Genomic DNA, 24673 nt, shown 5'->3' with positions numbered 1-24673 from the left:
AGTTTCAGGAACAGTGTTGCTGTGGGGACTTGATACATTTACAGACGAGTAACGTGACATGGGCATGATGATTTGAAAGCACCTTTTCAGTCCTTTGTGTTTTCTGTATCAGTAAATCAGAATCTTACAGGCTGGGGAGATACAATTCAATGAACTAGGAGATAAATCAGTGGACCAATTGTATAGCAAAAATTGTAATAGTTACCTGCTGAAGGAGTTGCTCTTACTACTTCCACACCAACAGGAAGATCCAGGGGTTGGCTATACACAAGTCTGGAGCTGAGAATGAGTTTACTGGCAGTCTGAAGGTTCGCAATTGATGAAGATCGTGGTATGGGACTTACGCCAGGTGATACATCTGGAGAAGAATCCAGAGTCTTCTGCTCAGGTACACTAAGCTTATTATCTGCTGAAGATGTTTCAGTTGATTTTGCTATATTAAAAAATGCAAGAAGTGTTAAAAAATTGTTTGTAAGGACAAAGCATTAATATCTGATAATCAAATTTATTTGTTTTTATAAGAGCTCAAGTTGCACACAAAATAATTACATGATGTGTGCATGCTGTGTCAGTTTTATTGCATGCTGTGACTATTCATTAAAGACATCCATAACATTCTGAAATACTGATAGTTTGAAGTAAAGAAGCCACTGCTTAAGTACATTACTTATCCCATCAACACATTTTAATATTGTTAGTAGTATAAAATGCAATCAATATTTGTAAGGAAGTTTATTGCTTCTATGACATTGATATATTATTCTGAAGCTTCTTGATTTTTAGGCTTCTGCTGGGCAAAGGAGATACAATTTGTTTTATAATAAACAACCAAAATTTGTTTTATCTTAAGTAATATGATAGAAATGTCTAAGAAAATTACAATCACTCACTCACCTAAACAGGCTTGGACAGATTTGAGATGAAGATGCCACATTTGAAGAACAGAACAGCCACTACTATCTTTTTCAATTACTACCAGGTAGAACTTCTCTGAGAAAGGTGGTGGACGATACCCTGTAATTTACATATCATATATCTAATATATAAACATATATATTGATATAGGCTCATGAAATTTATATTTGACCTAAATAGTTTTTCCATAGCAAAAGATTCTCTAAAAACTGACAATAAAATAGCCATTTTCATATTTGAAATAAATGGTTAGATTATAAAAGAAAATATTGACTTAGAGACAATCTGAGTATTAATGGCAAATCTAATTTATTAGATACTTGCCTTTCCATTCAGTTTGAAATATTTTGCCAAAATATAAAGACTTTTCTACCTGTCTCCCTTTTTCTTTTGAAGTTTTAAGTCTACTACCAAACCTTCCAGTGACTTTCCATTGTGTTAACTTGAAAGCCAGATATATTGCCATCATTACCTGCAACTACCAAATGATGCAGAAAATGTGCTTCTATTCTGTTCAAATTTTATATACGACATAAACACTTTGAAAAATGTACTTTGTCATATAAGCTGTTTCACTCTAAGCAATTAGAAAGTCTTTGTTTAACACCATTTAGCAACAATTCATATGAGCAATACATGACAGCCATTTCACTAAATTTTACAGATTCTCATTTAAAAGTAAATTACCACATGCCAGCCAGATTTTAGTATTCCTGGAAAACATTTTTTGCTACCAATTTAATTCATATTAGTTATAGTTCATGCTATACCTTGTGATGGCTGGAAAAATATCTCAGTTTCCTTCCCTTCTGCATCCTCCTTATGTGGTTTGTATCCCAAAATGAAGTCTTCTTGGAAGACATGAAGCAATTGTGTGTTTGAGCCACACTGAAACATTGAGCAACTGTTATGCTTCCAGAACAGTACAGCGATATTTAGTATTAATGCAATTAATTATTTCCTCTATGCAATCTAGGCACCAATGAGGAAGACTTCCTTTTATAAAGTTTAAAGTTATCATCAGAAAAACCAAATATTTTCCTTTCATATTATGAACAGCATGTTCTAGAACTCATCATTTGTATATTGAAACAATTTCACCAAGGTCTGCCAGGACAGACAAAATCTGTAATAACACTTCTGCTGCAGTTATTGACAGATGAATTAGTATCTGACTCATTTTTATTTCTTTGGTGTTGAATAAATAACAGTGGCAAAAGTCTCAGACTTTTATCCACTTCAGTGGAAGGACATGTCTGCAGCGAATTGCTTGGGAAATCTGAAAAAGGGAACAAATTGCAGATTTTCCTTCTCTCAGATATCTTAACATCTGTCTTTTCTGACAGCAACATATTTCTTTGCAGTAACTCTACCTTGCTACAGAGAAGGCTGCTCATGGTGAAATCCTTCCCTGCTGGTAAGGAAAAATATATCCCCAAAATAGAGTGATGGCAAAGTGATGCTGCAAAACACATTTTTTTTTCCAGAGAAACAAGATTGTATTCATTGTACTCATTTATAAAAATTATAGGAAAATGTTTTGTAAATCTGAACTTAAAATTGAAGATTTTATGTTACTGATACATAAAAGACACAGAAATTTATTGACAATATAGAAATACTTATTTATAAATGTCCAAACACCATAGTTTTCTAATTAAAATTGGTAAAATGCACTGTTTCTGCAAGCTGCGAAACAGTGCTAAAACTGCTCTTTTCTATGCTCTAGAAAAGAGCACTGGAGCATATATCATATATATCATGAAAAGAACTGAGTAAAAAGAAGGTTCAATTATCCTACCTGCTCATTGATTGAGAAGTATAGCTGTGTTAATTAATAAATTTATTTTACAATACAAACACAAAAAGCTTGAAGTCATACCTGGCTATCATTCTTACATTTTGGATAGTTAGATCTAATTCTTAGGTTTGGGCTGTTAAAAATTACTTAAAATTTATTTTTGTTTTTCTGGTTTGAGGGGATTGTAATTATTTCCTTTAAATTATGATACCATGGAAATCATTCTTTAGTAAAGTTTTGTTTTCTTCAATAATTATGCTTAGAAAAGATAGCTTTACTCTAAAAATGAACTTTGAGCTCTTAGCAGCTAACAAAAAGTTGGCTTAGTAAAATGCTCAAGGTACCTCAGTATTCACAAAAATTCAATACAGTCATTGTCACCCTAGAAAAATGTAATCTCTTCTATGTCTTTTCAACAGGTTAGGCTAATTAACAACAAAGTTATTAAACACCCTATGTGATACTCTAGAGAGTCAACCATTTATTTACTTTGTTAGTTATTGCATCGAGCTCAATGATACATCCTGGTCGAGCAGTAGATTGTTGGCTCACAATATTAAACACCTCCCCAATAAGTTTCTGAAACAGAGAAAAATGAGTAGAATTAGTTTATTTTTCCTTTGGACAAAGAAAATTGCAGTTGCTTATGATAAACTGATGCTTCAATTTTTTCTTGTTGGCACAAACCATAACAGAGTTCTTGCAGTTGTCACTTTGACACTCATGAATAATGTATTTATCAAAGCATGTGCACTGTTGTGAGTCAGTAGCTCTTCATGGGGATGAAACACCAGTTTTTATGGAAGCTAAATATTGCTAATTTAAAGATTTATCCTTACATAACACCACATAATGTGTCTGTGCAATGAGAAACAATATACCCTTTCACTTCTCTTTCAAGCTTTTGTCACAACATGTAGAAAACACCTTCAGTACAGCTTATATATAAGCTGAAAGCTCTATTGATTTTTGCTGGAATGTTCATAGTCACTGCTCCTAGAACAGATTCTTCAGACTGATCTGAATAATGACAGGCCCTGTCTTGCAAGATAAAATAACAGAAGAATGGGAAAAAATTAAAGATGTGTTTCTTTGCACAATAACAGTACAAGGTCAGGCTTTACTTTTCCTAAAGTCACAGAAATGAAAGATAAAAAGAGTGAAAAAATTAGTTATTGAAAAAAGAAAGCTAATATGACCCTTAGCTGATTTCCTTATATCCACCCATCTCTGCCTTTCCTCATTTATAGATGTAACTTAGGTGGATACACCTCAGCCTTGCTCTTCTGTTTTCCTTTTCCCTCTTGCTCTTGACTCCCCTTTTCTGAGAGGACAACCTAAGAAATCCTATTTTTCCTTTTCCCACCTGCCACAGGTTGGGGACACTTGTATGGGAAATTTTGGTTCAGTGCAGACACTTTTAGTAGTAATATCTGCATTTTTTCTGCTAATGCCTAAAGACAGCTGCAAAACATGCAACTATGCAAGATGTAATGCATAATGTCTATACATGAAATGGCACAAAAGTCACACAGAACTAAAGGAAGACAAACAACTGGAAGGGGGGAGAAAGTGAGTTACATTAGTTGTATTTTAACAGTTTCAAACCAAACCATTGCTATGTAGAACTTACAGATGATTCAGGGTCAGACAATTCATCCAGAAGCTTTCGTGCATCTACAACAGCTTGATAGAGCCTCAGGTTTTTGCCATCTGATGCAACAAAGCAAGCACTAGCAGAGTTGCAATAGGTACCTAATAGAAGACACAAAAAAATTCATGAAGAAAAAAATGGCAGCCAATGGCATCAGGCAGTATATTACAATCCTCAGTATGTGAACATGCTTCAAACATAATTTTCATCAAGCATTGAAGCAAAAAACCTAAGCAAATGTGAGCATTAATACAACATCATTTGAACTTTGAAATAATTCCCTTCTTGTTCATGAATGTACCCAGAACTCCTGAAAAAGGGTCAACAATCTAAGCTGAACTCATATATGTTTACAAACACTATTCACACAAGCCGCAGTCTGTAGTACACCTAAAGAAATGCTGCCATTCTTTACTCTGGTGATGTTTGATTTGCTGTCACCTCCAGGGCATTGCTTGCAAGAGCCAACTCCAGATTCCCAAGGTTGTCACAGACAATTCAGGGTAGGAGTCTAAGGGGAAACTATTCAGCCATAGCTTTCTTCCTTGTTTATTGACCCTAGGCTCTTTACATAAAATTAATCTCTATGAATATTCCCTTCTGCCCTGCAGTTGAAAGTGCAGACATAAAAGTGGAGGGAGAAATAGATATGTCTACAGTTCTGAACAAAATATGAAAAATTGTAAGAGTCTCTTTTTTGTTTCTCGACAGTATATACAACAGACTTGACACTCTGATATCTATTTTCCTCCAAACTACAAGAATGCAGCTCATTATTTGTGTTTAGAACACTTTGTGGGATACAAAGAGCCCAGAAAATGAATTTGTTTTATTTTAAATCAAATATATTATGTATTTATAAGTTTGCATTAGTATAAAATTTAATGCTACACCCATGGTACAAATGGTTTTTAGTACTGTATATAAAGATGAAAACTAAAACAAGAGCATCTTTGTGATAATTAGAAAATAAGTATCAGTGTGGCTTGATAGAGTAACATTTGTAGAAGTAATTTTTTTTAATTGCAATGGAAAGCTCTAAAATTAAAAACAAAAACTGAAGAATTGGCCAAGGGCATCATACATCAGATGTTGTACAGTCTGACCTCTGAAAAAGTGTTCTTTGCAGTTCTGTAAAGTTAATGTAGTTTATTTATTTATAAATATCCTGGGTTCCAACTGGACTTTTGTAAGCTTCTGGTGTCTGAAGAACTTCAGTACTGTTTCAGGACCTCCTAAGCAGTTTTAAGCCAGCATGTTAAAGGGATTTGAGCCAATTTAATGCCAATTTTGGCTGAAAATCTTCCCCTATAGTTCTGATGTTGAGGTGGTCCAAATACTAGCTCTGTTCAAGCCAGTGCCCCTGCAGCTGCACGTAGCCAGCACCTTAAGCCATCAGCACACTTACATTTGCAAACCACATCAATGCAGAGAGCACTCAAGGAAGCTGCCTGAAGCACTGGGGAAAGGCAGCATCCTGTTCTCTGTGGGAGCAAGGAGTGCTTACTCACACAAAGGATTTCCTGAGTGTCAGCTGATCCACAGGGACTGCAGACACACTCAGACCACTGTAAGTGATTTGCAGGAGCTTAGCCACCAACAAAGTAAAAATGCTTAATTTGCATAGTAAAAGGAAATTTTTGAAAACCAAATGTAAATATACTCCAAATAAAACAGTCATTTATTTTAACAAATTAATTCTACAGCTCACAGTGTTAACTCTAAATGGAAACACCCAGGTATACTCACCAAGGCAATAGCTGGGAATGAGTGTTGGAAGCCAGGCTACGTTAGAGAAAGCAGAGGTGTGAAGAGAGTTAATTCGAGCCAGCTCAGACACTCCTCCAGTGTAGGATAAAGGTCCTATGGGGTCTACTCGCCACAGAATCAGCTCACTGTAGATTGCATTTGGATCATGGAATGTACGGGTTGCTGCATTTTTAAGCTGCTGCTTAGAAGAACCTCTCTTATGTTTAATAGGATCCATCATCCTGTTTATCCTGTCGGAGTCCCAGGAGGTGTCTGACTCAGGAGTTAACAGAGCGTTGTGATGAGAAGATGTCAGCAGCAATGGTAAAACAGAATGGCAGGCCAGATCATTGAGGTGAAAGCGGTGTCCACAGTACCTGAACTTATGGGATACAGTTAGCACAGTAGTGAAAGCTGATTTATCAGCAAAAGTAACTGCCCACTGGTTTAGAGAGCCATCTATGTGTTTGGAAATCATCATTACCACAGGAGAAATTATATTCACATTTGCACTGTCCTGGGCAAAGCTTGGTCCTTTATTTGCTAGAGTATTTTCTGGAAAGTCCATTGTTTTCTGCTGTGCAGAACTGCTGCTGCTGTCTTTAACAAAGACAGGGGAGGCATACATCATAATATTTTTGCTAAGGGAGCTAGCATCTCCAGATGGAAATGCAACAGGAATCCTAGAAGAAAATGAAACCTAAGAAAAAAAAAAAAAAAAAATTAGAATATATGAACTCAGCTTCAGCCTAAATAAATGCTAGCTATTTTATAGGAAGAACTTAAAGAACTTAAAATGGAATTCCTACTGATGTTCAGCTCTAAAGCAAAGGACAATGTCACCATCAAAAATAATAAAACAATTTCAAATATACCATACCTGAACTTGTCGAAAGATGCCTGGAGTGTATTCATCTAAATACTTCACATGCCACACTAGAAAGGTTCCATCAACAGGATGGATAGTGAAAAGCATATCTGGATTCCTGTTCCATTCCGTTAGGAGCAAGTCGATTTTCCGGTCCAACAAAACTGTGGGCAGAGGCAGGCGTGGGCCCGCTAGCAGAGATGTTTTGGGGCTTCCCTCTCTTTCTCCATCTTCATGTTCTGAAGAGCCTGTACCAGTCCCTGTCTCTGATTCTCTGTCTATAGACAAATCTGAAACAGAAATGTGCCATTTTATGCAAAGATTTTCCTATCAGTTTCCATTCAAAACACAGTATTTTTTTATCTGCTAGTAGTACTTGCTGAACAGAACTAACCAGATTACTAACCATGATCTAACTTCATATGTAAGCCTTTTTCTTTTTCTTCTGTTTCTTCTTCCTCTTCAGCTTCAATATCAAAATCTTGTTCTAGTTGTTGTTCCGAAATTTGTCTTAGATGCTGCATGAATACTTCAATAGAGGATGTAAAATGAAATTCTTTATTATTCAGCCAGTGGACAACGAAGCCTCCACTGCCTTCATCTATATTAAAAGCAGTTCCAGCCAACACTGAAGGAATATCTGTGGACATTTTAAACAAATAAAAAACCTATGTATTAAACTATATAAAAGTATATAAAGCTATATATTAACCACTCATCTTTTTATTCATATATGTATGTACACATTTCACTTATTTTAGGTATAAAATAATTTGTGCCTGCAAGATTAAAAAGGCAAAGATCAAGATTTTATATCCAATTGTAATGAAAACAGTAAAGATATTTTAAGGTCAATAAATTTACATGAAAATTTATTCTTATGTGAATGGTAAATGATATTTAGTGGTTCTAACTGCTCAGTTTCATATGTTGCAGTGTTGAATCTCATGTATAGATTTTAGGTAAAGCAAGTCACCGCTCTTTAATATTTTCCTTCTTTAAAAATATTCTGCATTATTCTATAAAAATCAGCTGTTTTCCCACCAAAAGACTCTGATACAGCTTTTTCAATGACTACATTCTGCAGGATGCAATTATTCTATTCATCATGCACCATGGCCCCCCAAAACCAAGAATCAAACACTAACTAGACTGGAAATTTATGCTGCTTTTGCCTTCTGATCTGCAAAGATGAATTTAATTTCAGCTTATAAAGATGCTGAAGGTATTCAGAATAAATTTAGCTTCATTTGTCTTAAAAAACTCTATGCCAAATAATAGACTTCCTACAAATTCCCTCTATTTAATTAGGCAAAGCTCAGCTTCCTTTATTTTTTTCATGTTGTGCAAAGACATTATTGCAGTCTAATCAATGGTTGTATTTCACCTGTATTAGGGTTGATGCTTGCTGCTATGTGGAAGTGACCAAGTGCATTTGCTTGATGGGAAATGTGACGCTGAACTTCGTGAGTGCCCTGCTGATCTGGCAGTACATCCGTGTGGGTAACAAGAACTGAAGATCTCCTTTGTCCTTTTCTCATATTTTTCAAATGATGAATTGTCTGTTTTAATTATAAAAAATAAATTAATAAATACCAAAACCATCGTAAGATAAAAAGTTACACTTGCATAATGCCTGTAGGTTCTTTCTACCAAAGAAATGAAGACTAATTTCAAAAGGATTATTTTAAATATATTTCAACACAGATTAGTAACACTTATGTACATCTGATCTACCCAAAAGTAAAGCTCTTCTAGCAGTCTTCTAAAAGTTCCTTTAATATCTCTACTCAACAACACCACAAAAATACACAGGATTTTGCACAACGTTCATGAACAAGATGAAAACAATCTAAAAACAGTAACTTTTGTAATATCATTTTATAATGAATTATTTTTGTATGACTGAAAATTTCTGAGCATATAAAGAACACAACTGATTTAACAGCCTGAAGTGTACTTACTCCCAAGCTCCCTATTTATTGATGGCCATGATATTTAAGAAGTAAAACCTTAATCTGATTGTAATGGTTTACAAATGAGTGGTGAGGTGTTTTTTTGTTTTCTTATCTTTCCTTGGTTTTATATTGATAGTGTAGTGCTGAGGATAACAGACCACCACTTTGTCATCTAGCAGCATTGTCTTTATTAAACACACTTGAGTATTTCTGTATTTCTTCTGTGTACAAGAAGGATCAACTACACAGCCAGTGATTAGGAGACTGACCAATCACACAACTAAATGGAAGAACAGATGTTTCTTTCTCTTTTATCTTGGACACTCTCACACATCCCACACAGTTGATTGAAACATTCTCACACTCACATTTGTAGCTGCAGATGATTTTTGGTATGCACTTTCTCATGAGAAAAAGGTGCTTGTTAAGGTTGACCAGGAGCAGCTGCTTCTACAGACAGGTTTTCTTTTACTGTAAACTTTATAGACTCACTAAGAATATAAGACTGTCACTGAAACAAAATTATCTAATGAAGTAACTAAAATTTAAGAGTTTATTTATTCTTTTGTCTTTATAATTGCAGACTTTCAGAACAAATCAGAATGAAACCATCATTACTATTCCACATTAAACATTGTCTCTTCCCATCACTGTTAGCTAACTATAAAAAAAGCAAATTGAGTTTTAAAAACATGGTGCATGAATGCAGAGTTGGAGTCTCTGACTTTTTCAGTGTTTAGTAATAGACTTCAAAACCTGATATAGAATAATTCAGTTATTCTGTTATGCATAGAGGTATTACATAATATACATTCTTAGAGCTCTATATCCTTCAATATTAAATTTTGAGAATCGTGAAATAAAAATGTCACAAATTAAGTAATTACATGTACCTCTAGTGCATGTTGTATAGTGTCCTTTTGCTTTCCAGACTGTGAGATGGTGCTGCTGATGCTGGAAGTGGTGGTTTCACAGATCTGCTCCCCCAGGAGAGTATCTTCAGGTAGCAGCGTCTCTGCCCACAGCCGGCAGATGCCATCGAGGCATGACGTGAGTAACACATTACAGACCAACCCCCTGATGGCAGAGACAGCAAAATTACTGCCTGGGTAACTCAGTTAGCTACAAAGACACAGCAGAAATTAGGGGAGTGTACAAGAATTTAGTAGTTACTGTTTTATCCAAATTTCTGCTTCTCCCCTAACTGAAGGTTAACTTGATTATCATTATTAAAACCTGGTGATACAGAACTTAATGGGAAGGTGTTGGTATGCTTAGTTTCTTGAAAGTATAAGAAGTCTCATGCTCTTGATGGCAAAACATTAAGCAGAATGTTAGAAAAACACCTGATCAAAGGCTTGCTTGCTTTTTGAAAAAAGGCAGCTTTCAAACCTGGGCATGTACTTGCTGATGTTCCGCCAGGAAAATCCTGTCACTGCTCGGGGATGCGCCAAATAAACAAAGGAAAACTGCACATCCTCTGAGCCTTTTTTCTTTTCTTCATTCTCTTGGGGCAGGAGAGATGACTTCCAACCTGTCATAGGATACCAAACCTTCAAGAGGCAGTCATCCTAGGTAAAGCAATAAAAAGCCAGGGCTTTAGGTAGCTATAATTAAAAATGTAACAAAAAGAAAATCACAAGCGATAAGCAACTGCTGTTCTGGTATTGTTCATGAAAATTTGGCTCAGAACTAAAATTCATCTCCCTGTCCAACTAACAGTAGGTGCCAGTAAAAAGTGCTTACCTATAGAGACTTGTAAACCAAAAGGAATCATTCAAATGAGAGGCTGACATTAAAGAGAATTATTCATTGAAATCTTAGCTTGAATAGTGATTTGACAAAAAGTATTGCAAACTGAAATAGAATTGATAACTGAACCCAGAATTCACTAAATAAAAACCTTCTCTAATTTATCCAGACATGTGAATATTATACCAGTTAAAATGTGTATTTGTTCTACCATAACGATCTCGTTACTTTGAACAGAAGTAGAAAAAATTATGTATATCTGAAAATTCATCTAAGTATACTACATCTAAAAAAATTCAAATATGTATATATAGAACACATAGATACATAAAAGTCTGTATCACTGTCATTCATTCATGTATTCAGTAAGAGTACATAGATAAATCCAACTTCTTGCTGCTAAAATCCATGGAATTACACAAAATACTGCATTACATGAGATCATAATTTACCTTTGCTAAGACAACAATAGAATGTATGGTCCAGGACTATTCATATTACTTACTTTTGTCAAACAAATGAAAAATACTTCAGAAACTTAATTATTCTTTTTTGTCCTTACCTTCCCAGCTGTTGCAAAATATTCACCATCAGGAGACCATGACATCAAATGTACTGACGTTGCAGTCCTACAGAACACAAGAGCAAGTTAAGTAAGGTCTATTTATTCTAAAATATTACTCTATAGGTATTCAGTTGATTCAGTGTTACTGTTCATTATTTAAAATTAATATTAAATTAAGTAAAAATTAGATTAAATATTTTATAGTTGTTTTGTTAAGCATACTTTTTGAATAGCAGGAGCATAAAAGTATTTTCATACTTTATTGAAAAGACTGCTCAAAAAATTGGTTTAAGTACAGCAAGCCTAGGTTAGATTCAACAGGAGTGAGGATTTTTTTATTTGAAATAACTTATATTGTTTGAATTTTAGGGTATTTAAAAGCACATTTTAAAATATAGGTGAGGTAGCATTGCAATTTGTCTTAAAACAAAAATTATCTCACTTGCACTGCCAGACACATTTCCAGTCATTTAGAACCGGGAGAACTTTATCATCCTTGATCTGATTGCTGGCATCATCATCTTCATCTTCCTCTAGAATGTCATCAGATGGAGGGGCCCACAATTGCAAAAAGTCTGTTGCTGTCAATAACCTGTTACCTGAAAGGGAGTGGTACCAAAGCTATGGAACCAGGATGATGAAGGTATGTTGAAAGATTAAGCCTCTCTTCATATTTTGTTGTGAATTATCCAGAACAGGTTGAATGCTAAACTTTAGTCCATTTTAAATATGATAAGGTATTCCATCATCTCACCCAGCTGGTTTTATTAAAACATTTTGAATTTATAGTATCTTTCAATAAAGAATACCAGGGCTATTTATTTAGCTCCTCTTTTTGCATTATTAAAAGGAGAACTTTGAATCATAGAATTGTATTTACCAATAAATGTTGCAGATGCTTAATAGTTATTCATATCTCAAATAAATACACAGACATCTTATAAAGATTCATGTCTAGGTACATTGTTGACTTCAATTGTGCTAAAATTTTATTTAAATGATTATTAGTGGCAATTTAAGTCAGTTAACAACTTAGCACTGTGATTCCCAAACGAAGATCTTACATAAGAGATGCAAACACTTGGCACAGCATCTTAACAAATGTTAACTGTAGCCTCACATTTTATGCAACACTGCCTGAGAAGAGGTAATTTAAAATCTGCATATTCAAGCTCTCATTTTATTACATTAAAAATATTTTGTCTAACTACAAATGTTGACCAAATACTTCACAAACGATGCATTACCTTGAGGATCCCAGGCCAGGTTGTAAGTCATAGAACTGAGGAAGAATTGCCCAGTTTTTAGCCACTGACACTTCAGCTGCTGTAGTGTAAAAACAGTCAAGGATTAAGTCTCACATCAACAGCAAAAAATAAAGATATTGGTATTTCTTTCTATATGAAATTGCTATTAAGCCTGCTGCAAAAGTATTAAGTGGTAAATTGCTAAATCTAGTTTTAATATGTTTTGAAATTGTTTTGTAAAATGTAAGTGCATCCCAGGGTGCCCTGCAAACCAGATCTGGACTTGTCCCACATACAAATTCTTCTGTAGATTACTTTGAACTACTCTGACCATAGATTTAGAGGACCATAAGGGATGGCAGTATAGATACCACAAAGACTGTGAAACCTGCTTGAGAACATCCTCAGTGCTCGAGTGCTCGGCCATGGCTGTGCTGTTAAAACAAGTCTGGGTGCACTAAACAAGTCTGGGTTGTATTTCTGTCCTGCACCTCTGACAACCTCTTTAAATAAGAAATACCAGCTTGTCATTCTAGTATGAGACTCAAGAACAAGATGTTGGGAACTTAGGAGAAGTGCAGTCCACAGCTCATTCAGTGGAAAAGTCTACCCATCCAGTTGTATTATGAATGGTGGAAACTGTTTATACATTATTCTGTTGTGTGCCCACACAATATAATAAAAATAACTGGCAGACAGACTTTTGCCTCTCTTAAGAGCCTAAACAGAATTAAAATAATGAAATACACACTTACACAATTTCTTTTATGAGAATTTATACCGAGTGGTTCAAAAATGCAAACAGCGTTTCCATATGATGCTGCAATCTGGGGAAAGAAAAAAAAAAGTTGAAGACTCAAAATGTAAGGTTAGGAGGCAAGTGGAGTAAGTGCTCCTTAGTATTCCAAAATAGCTAAAGATTTTCCAGTACCTCTTCTATCTGCCAGGGTTCTTGAAAAGTGAAATTAATACAAATGTAATTAACTATGATATGGGTATATTTTCTTAAGGCAATTGAGGAAAACACACTCTTGAATAAACCCACCTTTCACATTTTAACTCTAAACAGGGCAGACATCTCATTCAGTGGCACAAACACAGTCACAATCTTCTAGAGCAACTACTCTTAATGCATAAGAGAAAGTTGATGCCTTCACTGCTTCTGCTCGTGTTCTGTGTACTTCACAGCTAACTAATGCATTAATTATTAGTGTCTGTGTCCCTAGATTCCATTTTGTATCACTAAATCACTAAATAATAGTTATAAGAAGCAGAAAGAAATCCAATTCTATTTTTAACATTCAAATACATTTTGAGAGGATATAAATGGTAAATAGAAAAATTGAAGTATATATGCCATTGAACCCCTCAGTTTCTTTCACCCATTTATTTCACAGAAATCTCAAAACACAAAATAGTATTTCTTAAGTATTTATCAGGGCCTGTTCCTAATACTCATATCCTTTAAATACTTCTAACTATCTTTAAAACTTCTCTTTCTTCTTTAAAAGATTTAAAAAAAATAAGTTTAGGTCCTTCCCATCCAGGATCTGGTTTCCTCAAAACGGAAATGATGCAAAAGTTTCACGACATTTATTACGAAATCTTATTTCTTCCTTAGGGGGAGGGGGACAGAAGGTTGCAACAAGAGAGTCAGTCCCAAAGTAAAGAACAGACTGTGAGTTTAGAGTCCTGAATGCAGAAGCACCCAGGGGTTTGTGGTGGTCTTGTAGGGACCATCTCTGAAGCTGGGATGTCCCTCCCACTCTTACTGGGACTGCGCTGCTGAAGTTCAAGGGCTCTGCCAACTAAATCTGCCCAAATCCTAACTAGGGCTTCCTCAGTACTGGTTCCAATTTTCACCCAGCTAATTCTAGTCAGCAGTTACAACTGACAAATGAAATTTGCTCAGTTCCAGTATAATGGAACTCCTAGAATTTTTTTTCCTTCCTCTTTTTAACCTGTCTCTCTAGCATTGTTTAGGAATTTAAAATGAAACCACTAAGCAAATCAAGGGGCCATGCAGTTATGACAGCTCATAGTGTAGCACTTCCAAACATATTAAACATGCTGAAACTTTTCTAAATGTATTTCAAATTCATGACTTTGCAGGACACACACACATATGTGTATATATATGTATAGATAAATGATTTATCCATTTCTTCTTTTGTTACATGGAAGTACACAAAATGGAGCCAGTAATCATCATTTCAGTACCATCCCAGTTCTGATATTGCACTGTAACTAATGCATCTGTTCACATTTTGACATAGCTCTCATTGCAGGTCCTGGAAAGGGAATAAAACCTTTGTTCCAACATGTCTCCTGCTCCTCTATCCTCTTCCCCCCCCCAAATTACTAATAAATTGAAAGAATAAGACTAACACAAGAGGTGTTACTCAGAAAGTCCCAGATCAATAAACCATGATCTTTGTTGGGAAATTAACTCTTTCATTCCCTTAATGTATTATGTTGCTGTTTAATCATTCAATTTAGAGTTCTCAAATTTAAAAAATTCTATACAGATTTATTGAAATCCTTACCCTGCCTTGTCGCTGGGAGCACTCCACACAACTGACCTGGATGTTTCCATGTTTAGCACCGGGAATAATCTGCACACATTCAAAGTCATTTGCCAGAATAACAATGTCACAACCAGAGCCATATGCCTGAAACAATTTTCAAAAGAAATAAAATTAAATGTTTATTTTAAAAGCTAACTGAACACTTGCTACCGGACTGACGTTTTTGGAAGCTGTGAATATCCCAGTTAAACAGGAAGTTACAATGTAGCAGATTTGTTCCTCACTAATTCAATGAGCAACAAGGAAAAACAAAGTAGCAAGGGAACCATAACTCTATAGGGGTTTAAATGAAAGCAAACAGAAAAGAGGAAAAAAAAAACCCAAACTCCCAAATTTACATCAAGAATTTGAGCTATTTACTTTTTCTTTTGTTTGTTTTAGGTTTTAGTTGATTTTTTTCTCCCTTCCAATTCTTGTTAGAGCAAGGCAGCCAAGCCAGGAGCATTTCTTAATGAATTTGCATGTACCTTTCTTCAATAGGTATGTCTTGTATCCCCATCTGCCTTCTTTATTATTTTTTTTTAATCAAGATTGTTAAGGGATTCTTTTCCATAACAATGCAATTTCTGGGCTTTTCTGAGTTTTAAGAAGTGCACATTACTATAAAACTGTAAAACAACAAAGATTTCTTTTGGATACACTGTTGTGCAATACACTCTATATTCTAAAGAATTTGTTTACATAGTAGCTATAGAACAGTGACAGCCTGCAGCACTTTTTATTGGCAGGATAAATATATACCTGTCTGCCAACCTTTCACCTGTTCTAAAAAGTTTAATCACTCCAGATTATCTGTCCCACTGAGCTCCCACCTTCAGGCACAGAAATCTCTCCCTAGGATCAATCTCCACTAAGCCTTTTACAGTAACCAGTTAAACCTGGAAGTTTCTTTCCTTAAAGCAAGTTTTCCACTGATTCCAATACAGTAGGCAGAAATTTTATAACAGCTGAGTCAAGCAGAGAGTGCAAGTCTTCCACAGTGAATTTCAGATAGTACAAAATTACTTGTCACTTCAACTTGTCCACTGGATTTTTCACAATAATTTCCAAAATACTGAGTCAGCCCTTGCCCTTGACTTTGAGCTCAATCAGTGTAAGAGTACTTTATTGTAAATGTATAAAAGTTGTATTTGTATTGATTTACCACCAGTGCCCCTCAGTGGCTGCACTAAGATGAGGGTGCAAGACACCCACTGGAATCAGAATGGACAGTTTAGCTCTCATGACTTTCTATGTCTACTTCTAATTCTCCTGGGAAGGAGCAACAAGTGAGGAAGGCTGAAAAAAAGAGTTTAATTTAGTGAAAGTACGTCACTGCATGGAACAGAAAGGAACAGCAATGCAAGCAGCAAAGCAGAAACTCAGTCCCCAGAAATTAATACACCATACAACTGCACACACAAAAATGAAAATTGCAGATAAGACAGATTGTCTAAAAGATTTCCAAGGTCACCTCACAAAAATAGAGTGACACAGTGTTGTGTGAGACATAATAACCCACACTGCTGTTCTGGGAAGCTCTGAGGAACTGATACTGGAGTGATTCACAATGTAAGCAGCATTGCTAAAAGGTTGTTGGAGCGAGATTATCTGTGTAACAGAATATCCCAGCTCCTTGATGACTTGGCTATGTGATTATTAGACTCAGTCTGGAAGGGAGTAAGTTATTATTAAAATTGAATAGGATTATTTCCAGAATGTAAGAGAAAGAAAGATGAGATTCTGAAATAAGTTCTGGCATTGAACAGAAAGTCCTTTTGTTTCATTGCTTTCCTATTTTTGTACTGGGATTCTTTACAAAACAAGCTTCACCAGCAGTGTTGAATACTAGATGAAACAGTATAGGCCCCTTAGTATGAAGGAAGAAGATTAAGACCAGGATGTGAATGCCCAGAATAGACAGGAAAATAAAAGCACATCCTCTTGTTCCAACAATTTATTCAGAATTCGAATATTCACAAGAAATTTATTCTCCTACCTAAACTTCAAAGGGTGAGCATTAAAACAGAAAAGAATTGACTCATCTTTTCAACAGTCTTCCTCATAACTACCAATACAAACCTACTAGAAGATGTGACTTAAATTATCTAAATAAAAAGAGGTGCTGATCCACTTTAAACAAGGACTTAAACCTTTCAAATACCCTATTCACTGTTGTTATTCATAACTTGAGCTGCAAATTTCAAACTACATTATCCATAACTTATCATTAGTTGCATTTTTATTAGCAAGAGACATGTATGTGTGTCAAATTATAAAAGGAAAAGGCTTATCAACTTCAATTTCCTTATGCTTAGTGTTCTTAAACATGCCCATTTGTATGTGTTTGTACAGGTCATAATACATGAAACAGAAAATATTTTATACTTGGCTATGTCTGTTTATTCTGTGAAGCAAAAGAATTTAGTGTCTTTCCCTTCAAACATTTTAGTTTTTCATCTCTCCTGTCCCCTGCCTGCACTTATTCCACCAACAAAGCATTAATTTTTCAGCTAATTATTAACTATTTAGCATATTTTTACACAGGTAAGTAAAAAGGTGGTTCTTATTCATCAGGATAGAGAGATCTCTATCCTTTGTGAAACTTATTACTGTCACTTGTAGCCATCCTACTCTTTGCCTGTGTTTACTGCTGCACCAACAAGTGACTCAGCAACCTGAGTGGGGACCCCTTGGTTAGGGGGGTAGGCAGAACCCATCCCAGCAGCAGGACACAGCCTTCAGCTCTAGGCTGTTAGAGCAAGTGCTGCTATCTCTTGGGTCTGGGGTCATTTTCTGAGTGTAGATATTTGTTCTGAGAATGTGCCTTATTTCTTGAAAGTATATGAAATCTTACAATTATTTTATGAAGTAAAATCATTAGAACATGTTTGAAAAAGGTCCATATAGTTTTATATATTAAAAGACATTTTCATATTTCATGTTATATGCCTACATACAAGTTCTTCATTTGATTGCTTTTATGCAGCTTTTCTGATGTCTTCATTATATTAACATGTTTATACTTGAAGAGAACACTTTTTATTAACATGTTTATACTTGAAGAGAACACTTTTCTGTTAAATCCTCTTTTCTTTTGTCCTTCAGCTGGTAATGCAGCAGAAACCCCCCACAGTGACAAAGAACAGGGAAGTGTTGTAATATTTAACATCAGTAGTTCCTTCTTAAGGATTCAGCTGACAACATCTTCATGAGGTTCATTTGTGCCACCACAGGTCTCTCCTGCCAGAGAAACAGAGGCCACAATATTGGTGGTAGCAGACTGACAATCTGCCCAGCCTGACAAAAGGAATGGAAAATTGGTAAGCCATACAGACAGGAAAGATGAAAAATACAGCACTGAGATACAGTAATGGATGAGAGCAGCACAGAGCTCTGAAATAAACAGAATTATGAGCAGTGACTGAACAAAACAAGTGCAGTAAGAACCACCCACATGGAGTATCTGCCAACCTCCATTTCTAATGTCACTGATAACTTCAAGGAGAAAATTAAATGGAGTTGCAAAACCGCCAGAATGCAAGGATGACTTGCAGGATCCATAAGCAATTAATAAGCTGTAGTTTGCCAATGTTTGCTCTATCTGTCAAGATCTGGGACCACTGAAATGAACAATTACAAAACTTTAATTGAATGCAGGAGCACCACACAGAAGTAGGACATTGTGTCCTAGTCTAACAGTTTGTGTTATATCCTCAGTTTTCAGATAATATGAAAGCAGCACATGCTTCTGTCTTTTTCAGCTGCTCATGTTTTCCAGTTTGCTTCTGGAACTAAGAGACAGGGAAACAATTATTCCTTCACAGGCTCATCTTGGTTTTTCCTTTTACAAATACTTCTCTCTGTATAAAAAAGCCAACAAAATTCTCTTTCTATAACCTGCAACTCTTTACAAATTTGGCATAAGCATAATAAAACACAAGTCCTCAAGCTCATGTGTGTACTGCCAGGGATGCAGAGGCATTTCAAGATGGTAAATGATGTGGAAGAAAAAGTATCAGTGCTATTAAAAACCAGAAATTCATAAACATCTAAAATTATGTAAATTAAAACATCTGAAAGTCCGTACTGGGCTTAAAGGACTCCTCCAGTAAAACAACACTCATCTTTAAGTTTCTGGCAGAAATTCCTCCACCTTCCACTCAGCAATGAAGACACCTGAATCCTGAACTGTTTCCAAGCTCTCATCAATGGACATCACTTGCACTTCCTCCCCCTCCTCCTTCCAAGTACTTCTAGAATTACATACACTTAATGCAAACTAGCAAAATAACTGAGAAACAACTCCTAACTTACTACTAGCCCATGGCCTGTAAAACAGGCTTTCCTCAATTGACGTTTCAGACAAATTCATGATTAAATACTTTACAACATGCTTAAACATACAGAGATAAGAAAACTTAGTAAGGACTCAGATATAAGCATCTCTAATCCAGTTTACATAAAAAGAGTGCAGAACATATAGATATATGTAAATAGTAATAAATAACTGAGAGGGATTTGCAAACAAGTGTTTTAAGAAGGATGAAGTAGTGAAAAAGTAGGAGAACCCAACACAGCAGAGCAAACCTATTCTCAGTTGCTGTATCTTGTGGACATCTGTGTGAATGAAGGTTTTGCTGATTTCAATGAGGTAAAAAAAATTACAGGGCTGTGGGAAACTCATCTGCAACAGCTTCTGGAATTCACCCCACGCAGCTCCAGGCCAAGTGTCAATACTGGCACGAAATACATTAAGAAGCTTGTCCTTTTCAAAAATGAAAACTAACAAATTAATTTTTTCTCAGTTTTATCAGTAAAGTTCTTAGATATCCCTAAAATCTGACCTGATTTTTCATTAAGAATGTTTATAGTTTTGTATTTTGTACAATCAGTGCAGAAGTAAATATTATTTCCTGTTTGTCTGACACTTGAAATTTTTATACTTACAGAAAGAATCCAGCCTCTAGGTAAATGACAAAGCTATTTTTATCTATTCATTTTTAAACCCAGACTAACCTTAGAAACAGTTACATTCTGTTGTAGCTGCTTAACCAGCTCTTTCAGAACAAAAGCTAAACGAAATCAGCTGTGGTTTGAAAAACGCATTTTACTCCCTTTAAAAGCTTATTAGCTACCAGACTGAGGCACAAGCACCTCTTCTGTCAAGGCAGGGGGTGTGCTGTAAGGCCCTCTGCTTAAAGCTCAACCTTCAACCTTCTGTAAACTCACTTGTGGAACACAGCTAGCAATATTTGCTAAAATGAGAACATGAACTAACAGCAAGCTGAAAAGTGCACAGAATTATTCCCAGAATTTCTGCCATTCAGTACTTTGACCCTTTGCTTAAGCAGTGTCTTTTCCAGAGCTCAGATGAAGGAGGCTGAGGAGACTGTCTGGTACAAGATAACATTATTTTTTTATTATTATTACTTGCTTGTTATCACCCTTCCAACAGCTTTTCCTGTGTATCATTCACTCTACCAGACCATCCAGCAGGCACCACACATCTTTGGGCTTCCTTGGGAAAGGCTGGATATCTGTCAGGATTGTGGCAGGCAGATGTGGGAGCTGAGGGAGGAAAGGACCCTGCACCTTCCAGAATAAGCACTGACAAAACCTTTGTAGCCAACCTACAGACACCTGTCTCTATTTCTTTGGAAATCTATAGTTTTATGGAGCTGCTAATACTTGTTTTAGCAGGCAGAGAGAAAAATAGTGGGAAAATTATTTCCCTGTCTTATTCTCAGAATACCTAGATGACTTTAACCAAAGCTTTAAAAAAGTTGAGGCAGACTATGTTATCATCTTACCTCTAGCTACACCGACTTGGAAATTAAAAGCTTACCTTTATCCCCAGCAAGGAGTCATGTAAACAAGCCAAGGACAAACCACAGAAGAAGGGAAGAATGAAGAACCTGAGAATTGCAATGTCCCTAATCAGGTTAGAAGAAAATGTGTTTCTTCTCTCAGAATCCTAAGATTGCTGGACTTAGGCATCTAAAGTACATTCATCTTAAGAGGAAGTTTCTCCTACTCCTCCTCAAGAAAAAAGGGAAATACTTCCAAACCTATTAACTAGTGGGTACATATATATACATACTCAAGCCATTATTCTGCTGTTAAGCAGAGTATTTTTAACAGCAGTGATTCATTCCTGCACACAAAAAAGCTGTATTTTCAAGTGCCTGTGATGAATCAGTTGTAGCAATTTTGAACCATTCTCACGCATTCTCAACGCCCCAACACCAACCAAAACGTGAGTGGGCACATGTGCACACAAACAGCAGCTCCTGTGCCACAGCCCTGTGGATTCCCACAGACACCTATGGATTCCCAGAGACATCTATGGACTCCTACAGACAGCTGTGGGTTCCTGCAGACACCCAGGGAGTCACAGCGTGCTGTGCAAATCTCCCTTGCCCTCCTGCCCTCTCCCTCCCCTGCTGGTGCTGTGAGCCAGTGCCTGACAGGTGCTGGGGCTTCAGAGCATGTCTGCAGAGTCAGGCTCTGTCACCTGAGGCAAAACCTGCCTCAGGATCTGAGCTGAAGCCCTGGCTCCAAACAGCTCAGTGGTTTGGGGGCACAAAGCTCTGTCCATACAGGTGATGTCGACTGACAGAATTTGAGGTCAGGCACTAATGAACTGCCTGCAGTCAGTGGTAGATGATGATTCTACCAAGTCACACAGGTAACCAGTTTCCTGAGAATCTGGATATAAGACCTCAAACTGTTTGCAGGCAGTTTTTAACTGTACAGTTTACTCTAGGATCAAGACCTAAAAGAACAGGAAATAATATCATGAAGACAGAGAATGAAGAAAAAGCAAAGAAGAAAGTTACAGCTATGGAAGTCCATATTAAAAGATACTTATCTCTTTAGTTCCTTGTTTGCTGTATTACAAATAAATTGGATACAGCAGCCAGAAAAAACAGTGTGGTCTGTTATATGTAGCTCCATAATTTAAATCCTACCAAGCAATCCTGCATTGTTTTGGAAGATGTTACCTTTGGTCTTGGAAAATTATTGTATAAACCACAATATACATTATGACTCATTACTGATATTATCAAAGCTATGACAAGAATGGGCATAAAGTTATGTTGCATAATACTATTTGATCGACTTTTCAAAATGTCATAGTAAAAAGAAACACATTAGAATGTGAATATGAGTAAATGACTTCTTATATAAATATCAAAAGTAAAAGAGGTCCCTTTAATAACAGTATGGCTGCATAGCAGCAGAATGAGGAAAATAAAGACAAACATGGCACCTTTTATTTCTTAAGACTCTCCAGCATTCATTACTGAAATAAGACATTTGTGATAATTCACTGCAAGCTTTAAATGTTTCACGACTCTGCTGACATTTATCTTACACCAGAAAGGATGCTCTGCATCATTTTTGCTTGGAACTGGTTTGTGCCTGGGATAATCTCTTTAAAATAAAATGCAGTAAGACAAGTGATACCTAAAGAATAAGATACTGATTAGATGGCAGCAGGAAAACATTGCAGAAACTGATCACTCACTAAAATCAAAGCATACCAAGCATACATAACCTAAAGGAGTGAAATTGTCATTAGAAATTGTCAAGAAACAAAAATAACTGTGAATGAGAAACAGATTGCTTTATAAACTACGGGGCTCTTGAAATTCACTTAGTGTGTCTCTTTATCGTCTTTTCCTGTTTCTTTTCCAGTTTGAGAGGAGCATTTGACAAATTTGTGTTTTATCAGGCTCAGTAATGGAAGGCAGACGCTCATCAGTAGCGGGCAGGCTTCGTCAGAGCCCCAGTGCAACTGGCTGTGTGCGCTTTGCAGATGAGATATAAGCACATCCAAATATATTTAAAAAAAATTAAAAAATAAAGACAGACGGAGGCACCCAGCGAAATCCGAGGACACACAGGGGGGTTTCCCCGGTTGATACAGAGGACGGGGCGCTGCCAGGCGATCCCCGGCCGCCCCCAGACCCGCCGGTCCCGCAGCGCCCCCCGCCCGCCAGGCTCCCCTCCCTCCGCTGTCCCCGGGCCTACGCCCGCCGTGCCCAGGCCGGCCGCGGCCGCGGCGCCCGTTACCGTGAAGGGGGTGTCCTGCACGCTGCCCACGGAGTACCCGTTGTCGCCGGGGTTCACGGCTCCGGTCAGCACCTGGTGCAGATGCATCGCGGCCCCGGCCCCGGCCCCGCCGCGCCGCCGGGACCCGGATGGCTCCACGGGCGCGCGCGCGAGGGCCGGCGGGGGGGGGGACGGGAGGGGGGCGCGCGCGGCAGCGCACGCGCCGGGCAGCGCCCGGATCAGGTGAGGCGCGCGCGCGCGCGGGCACCGCCCTCTGCGCGCGCGGGGGGCGGGCCCGGCTGTGCGCGTGCCCGCGGGCGGGGCTGGTGGGGGGGGGTGTGAAGGGAGCGCGCGGGGCCGGTGAGGGGGGCGGGCAGGAGTCGGTGCCGTGAGGAGAGAGGGCCAGCCCCGGGCGGGCATGGACGCGGCGGCGCCGGGAGGTGAGCGGGCCCCACTCGCCTCTCGGGCGGCAGGCACGGGAACACGGCTGCTGCGGCGGCGCTGCTCCGGCCCGGGGCGGCGGGAGGCGTGTCCCGGGAGCGCGGCGGGCGGGGCGCTCATGGGGAGCCGTGTCCTCAGCCCGGCAGGTGCGGGCGCGCTGCTGCACGGCTGCCGCTCGGTAGTTAGACGTACACATACACATACACACATACATCTGTGTATATATAGTGCTTCCGAGGGTGGGTTGGTTGGTTTCCGTAAGGGCTCCTCTCCTTTGGTCATATCCCAGAGAGCTTGGGATGCTCTTGGGAATGCTCCAGCATCGTTCCAGCAGTGCCCGCGGCGGGGCCGGGACCTGCCCGCACTGAGGGGACTTTGGTTAACGTGTTCAGTTGAATTTCGTGCACCTCACAGAAAATACCGCCAGCCTTTTGCTGCTTTATTTGAAATAACGGCCAAACACTCTGGGAAATTAAAGCCTTTAAGTATGACTGTCCTTCTCTGTCTCAGAGGTGTGGAGGAGACTGGATCCTGAAAATCTCTTGGAAGGGATTCTAAACTCTGAGTGGGGGAATAAAAATACTCTGTGCTGTGTGCTGTGTGTCATGAGATAAGGAAAACTCTCTGTTTTCCAGTCCTAGGTCAATAGAGTAGTCTCTCTGCTAATACTTGAAGCTGCAAAGCTCCCACTCCTTTAAAGTCTATGACAGTATTGCCTGAGTCAAGGCTACAAGATTCATCTTACTTGTACTGCTGCTTAAAAGTGTACATCCCATAATACATAAATTAAGTGCTGCTCAAAGGGTAGAGGTAAATAAACACAAAGTCAAGTTACATTGGGATGGAAAAAACATTCTTATGAACACTTCAGATTTTGTCTACTCCCATGCTTGTTAGAGGCAATCCCTTTAAAAAGGCCACAGTGTCTCTAGCTGAGGTGAAAGGGAAAAAGGAAAAAAACTATTTAGATCTTGAGTTGACCTGGTTAAACATGAAAGCACTACCTAATGTTCATGTGCACTATTCCATAACTTCTCTGATTGAAGGCTCTTCCACGTAAGAGGTGTAATTTACAACTGATTTTTATTTTGAGTG

General features: G+C 37.7%; 1 protein-coding gene across 2 annotated transcripts in view; it reads right to left on the bottom strand.

The window, feature by feature from the left end:
* The window catches only part of DMXL2 (Dmx like 2), a 47627-nt gene extending 24293 nt beyond the window's left edge, over positions 1-23334 (bottom strand). Inside the window, exons 1-17 of one of the 2 annotated variants that reach the window (XM_054641837.2) lie at positions 23159-23334; positions 15056-15181; positions 13265-13336; positions 12510-12588; positions 11705-11861; positions 11260-11326; positions 10338-10516; positions 9839-10022; positions 8375-8549; positions 7394-7627; positions 7000-7277; positions 6120-6819; positions 4350-4471; positions 3206-3295; positions 1686-1803; positions 895-1014; positions 206-433 (exon numbers count right to left, since the gene is read on the bottom strand). In XM_054641837.2, coding sequence (XP_054497812.2) covers positions 206-433; positions 895-1014; positions 1686-1803; positions 3206-3295; positions 4350-4471; positions 6120-6819; positions 7000-7277; positions 7394-7627; positions 8375-8549; positions 9839-10022; positions 10338-10516; positions 11260-11326; positions 11705-11861; positions 12510-12588; positions 13265-13336; positions 15056-15181; positions 23159-23245 — 3016 coding nt within the window. In that variant the 5' untranslated portion in view covers positions 23246-23334. The remainder of the gene's footprint in view (positions 1-205; positions 434-894; positions 1015-1685; positions 1804-3205; positions 3296-4349; positions 4472-6119; positions 6820-6999; positions 7278-7393; positions 7628-8374; positions 8550-9838; positions 10023-10337; positions 10517-11259; positions 11327-11704; positions 11862-12509; positions 12589-13264; positions 13337-15055; positions 15182-23158) is intronic. The other variant, XM_054641839.2, reaches the window with a different exon arrangement.
* Between the last annotated feature and the right edge of the window lie 1339 nt (positions 23335-24673).

The sequence above is a fragment of the Agelaius phoeniceus genome, chromosome 13 (assembly GCF_051311805.1).
Source record: "Agelaius phoeniceus isolate bAgePho1 chromosome 13, bAgePho1.hap1, whole genome shotgun sequence".
In the NCBI taxonomy this organism is placed as follows: domain Eukaryota; kingdom Metazoa; phylum Chordata; class Aves; order Passeriformes; family Icteridae; genus Agelaius; species Agelaius phoeniceus.
The sequence above is the reverse complement of the archived record's forward strand: the minus strand, read 5'-3'. Positions and strand labels throughout refer to the sequence as shown.